This window comes from Loa loa, assembly GCF_000183805.2.
Source record: "Loa loa unplaced genomic scaffold supercont3.410, whole genome shotgun sequence".
NCBI lineage: Eukaryota > Metazoa > Nematoda > Chromadorea > Rhabditida > Onchocercidae > Loa > Loa loa.
Window position 1 is genome coordinate 8636 of NW_018108590.1, and position 2590 is coordinate 11225.

The following is a 2590-nucleotide window of genomic DNA, read 5'->3' on the forward strand; positions in this document are numbered from 1 at the left end:
ATTATTATTATTATTATTATTATTATTATTATTATTATTATTATTATTATTATTATTATTATTATTATTATTATTATTATTATTATTATTATTATTATTATTATTATTATTATTATTATTATTATTATTATTATTAGTATTATTATTATTATTATTATTATTATTATTATTATTATTAATTATTATTATTATTATTATTAAAAAAGTGTGCATAACTTTAAAATTTCCCACCAATATTTGAAATAGTATCAAGAAACTTCAAGTTTTAACATTATGCCAATTAATTAGATTCAAATTAGTAACCGTCTCGTGCATTCCATGTAGAATCCATATTGCTTATTAACTGGTCGCGATTCATGATTACCACGTAATAAAGTGACTTCATCCGGATAAAGTAACCAAAATTATAGAGTTAATCAACAGTATCATAAATTAATAAAAAATGAAATAATATAAATGCGATGATAATTCTAATTTTTATGAATTAATTACTGAATTACTCTAATTAAACAATGCCATGCTGGAATATTGTTTAAAGATTATGCATACACATATTTGTTACTTGTAGTAATTATATAAAAAATCAATGAAGAATAAAATTATTAAACTCAATCACTTTCCATTTAAAAAAAAAAAATAATTAAAAGGAATGAAACTATTCAAATCATATATTATTCTGCTGAAAAGGATCATAAATCATTCTAAATGAAAATTTATTTCTTCAATTTTTTTGTACATTCCATCAAAATTTATTCAAAATTTTGCAGAAAAACTAAATTGATGAATAATATCGAAGTAAATAATCGATATAATATCGAAATAAGTAATCGATACCTTATAAGCAAATAGCAGTACGATTACTTCAAGTGAATATGGACCACGATCAACATAATCACCAAGAAAAAGATATTTTTTATTTGGTGGGAAACCGTTCAAGGTGAACAATGCAATAAGATCTTCAAATTGTCCATGAATATCGCCAACAATATTTATTGGTGGATTTAGCTAAAAATAAAATGCTTTACTTTTGTGGGAATATTAAAATGTGAAATGAAATATCGAAATTATTTTAAAAGTGACATCGGTTTTAATAATAATTATTATTATTAGTATTAATCGATTTACTATCTATTATTGTAGAAAATCTCAAAATTTTTTTCACTCCAAATTATGAAAAATTTAAACTTTATGCTAAAACATTTAATTACTAAAACATTTATTAAAATTTGAATAATTTGAATTTAAAATGAATTAACACATACACACACACACATATTAATCACTATATCTAAATGTTTCCAATGTAGTATTGTTAAATATAATAGTATCAATTAAAGTTCATTTAAGTACGATATTTTAGGAATTTACTCCAACTTTTCAGGTACCACAATACCAGGCCAACATATTCAATGCACTTCAAATTTAAACAATTTAAACCCAAAAATATTAATTATTTGAATTTTATATTGTTTTTTTTTAGGAATATTTTAAATTGTTACTAAGATTAATATTATTATTTCAATTAAGCATTAATAGAGTTTATTTATTGCTCCAATAAGCATTGTTATGAATATTTTTTATACCTCAATAAGAGTTGGTTGCATCCAAAACATTTCACGTGCTCGATAGCATAATTCGATAAGTTCACTTTCAGTAAATAGTGATTGACATTTAGCTGGTTCCCATTGTTTTATTAATTTGTCTATGACTGTTTGTATCCATGCTTTCACCTAAATTATCATTCAAAAAAAAAAAAAATCAAAAAGATTTCAATTTGAAAAAAATAATAAAATTGACAACGTTATTCATAAATTTAGCTAATTTAAATTGTTTCGAATTTTTTTTTTTAATTCCATTGTACTTACACTTTATCGAAAAACTTTTATAACAAATGTGACACCTATGTCATCTAAATCAAAATAATAAAACAAGCATGGCTTTGTTTTGTTTTGTCTTTTTTTTTTTCTTCTTTCTTCTATTGCATAATTTTTTTCAGTCATTTTTAATTCATATATATAATTCTCATTATAGCTTTCTTCTTTTTTTTCAAAAAATTTTTAGTTAAAAATAATTTACTTTAATTAATAGCAACTAAAAATTTATTTCATTATGTATGTAATTCTGAAAAAAATCCAACATTTTATCATTTATCTTTTTTGGATTTAATTTTAAAACAGATTCCTTAGACTGATGTTGTTACGGCGAACCGCAAATAACACCACAAAATTCACATTCCTTTTTTTTTAATCTCTTCATTGAATTATTCTTACTCCGGCTTCCCGTTTTTCTTTTTGTCTTTTTCACCTTTCCCTTTACTTTGCTTATTTTTTACCATTGTCCTTTATTTTCTTTTGTTGCTCTTTCACTAATATGCCACAAATTCAATTACTGCATAAAAGTGTTTAATTTTGATCTGTAAAAATGGAAAAAAAGGAACACTTCACAAAATATCAAAATTAAAATTCAATTTTTAGACGTTTCAAAATTTATAAATCCATAACTAAACAGAAAGCTTTAATGATAATAATAATGGTAATAATAATAATAATAATAATAATAATAATAATAATAATAATAATAATAATAATAA

General features: G+C 21.4%; 1 protein-coding gene across 1 annotated transcript; it reads right to left on the reverse strand.

Moving 5' to 3' along the window:
- Positions 1-664: 664 nt before the first annotated feature.
- On the reverse strand, positions 665-1613 carry LOAG_14482 (phosphatase 1 alpha; the record flags this gene model as incomplete). Its single annotated transcript, XM_020448814.1, has 3 exons — positions 665-679; positions 835-1005; positions 1584-1613. The coding sequence occupies 3 exons, from the start codon at positions 1611-1613 to the stop codon at positions 665-667; spliced, it is 216 nt and encodes a 71-aa protein (XP_020301068.1).
- Between the last annotated feature and the right edge of the window lie 977 nt (positions 1614-2590).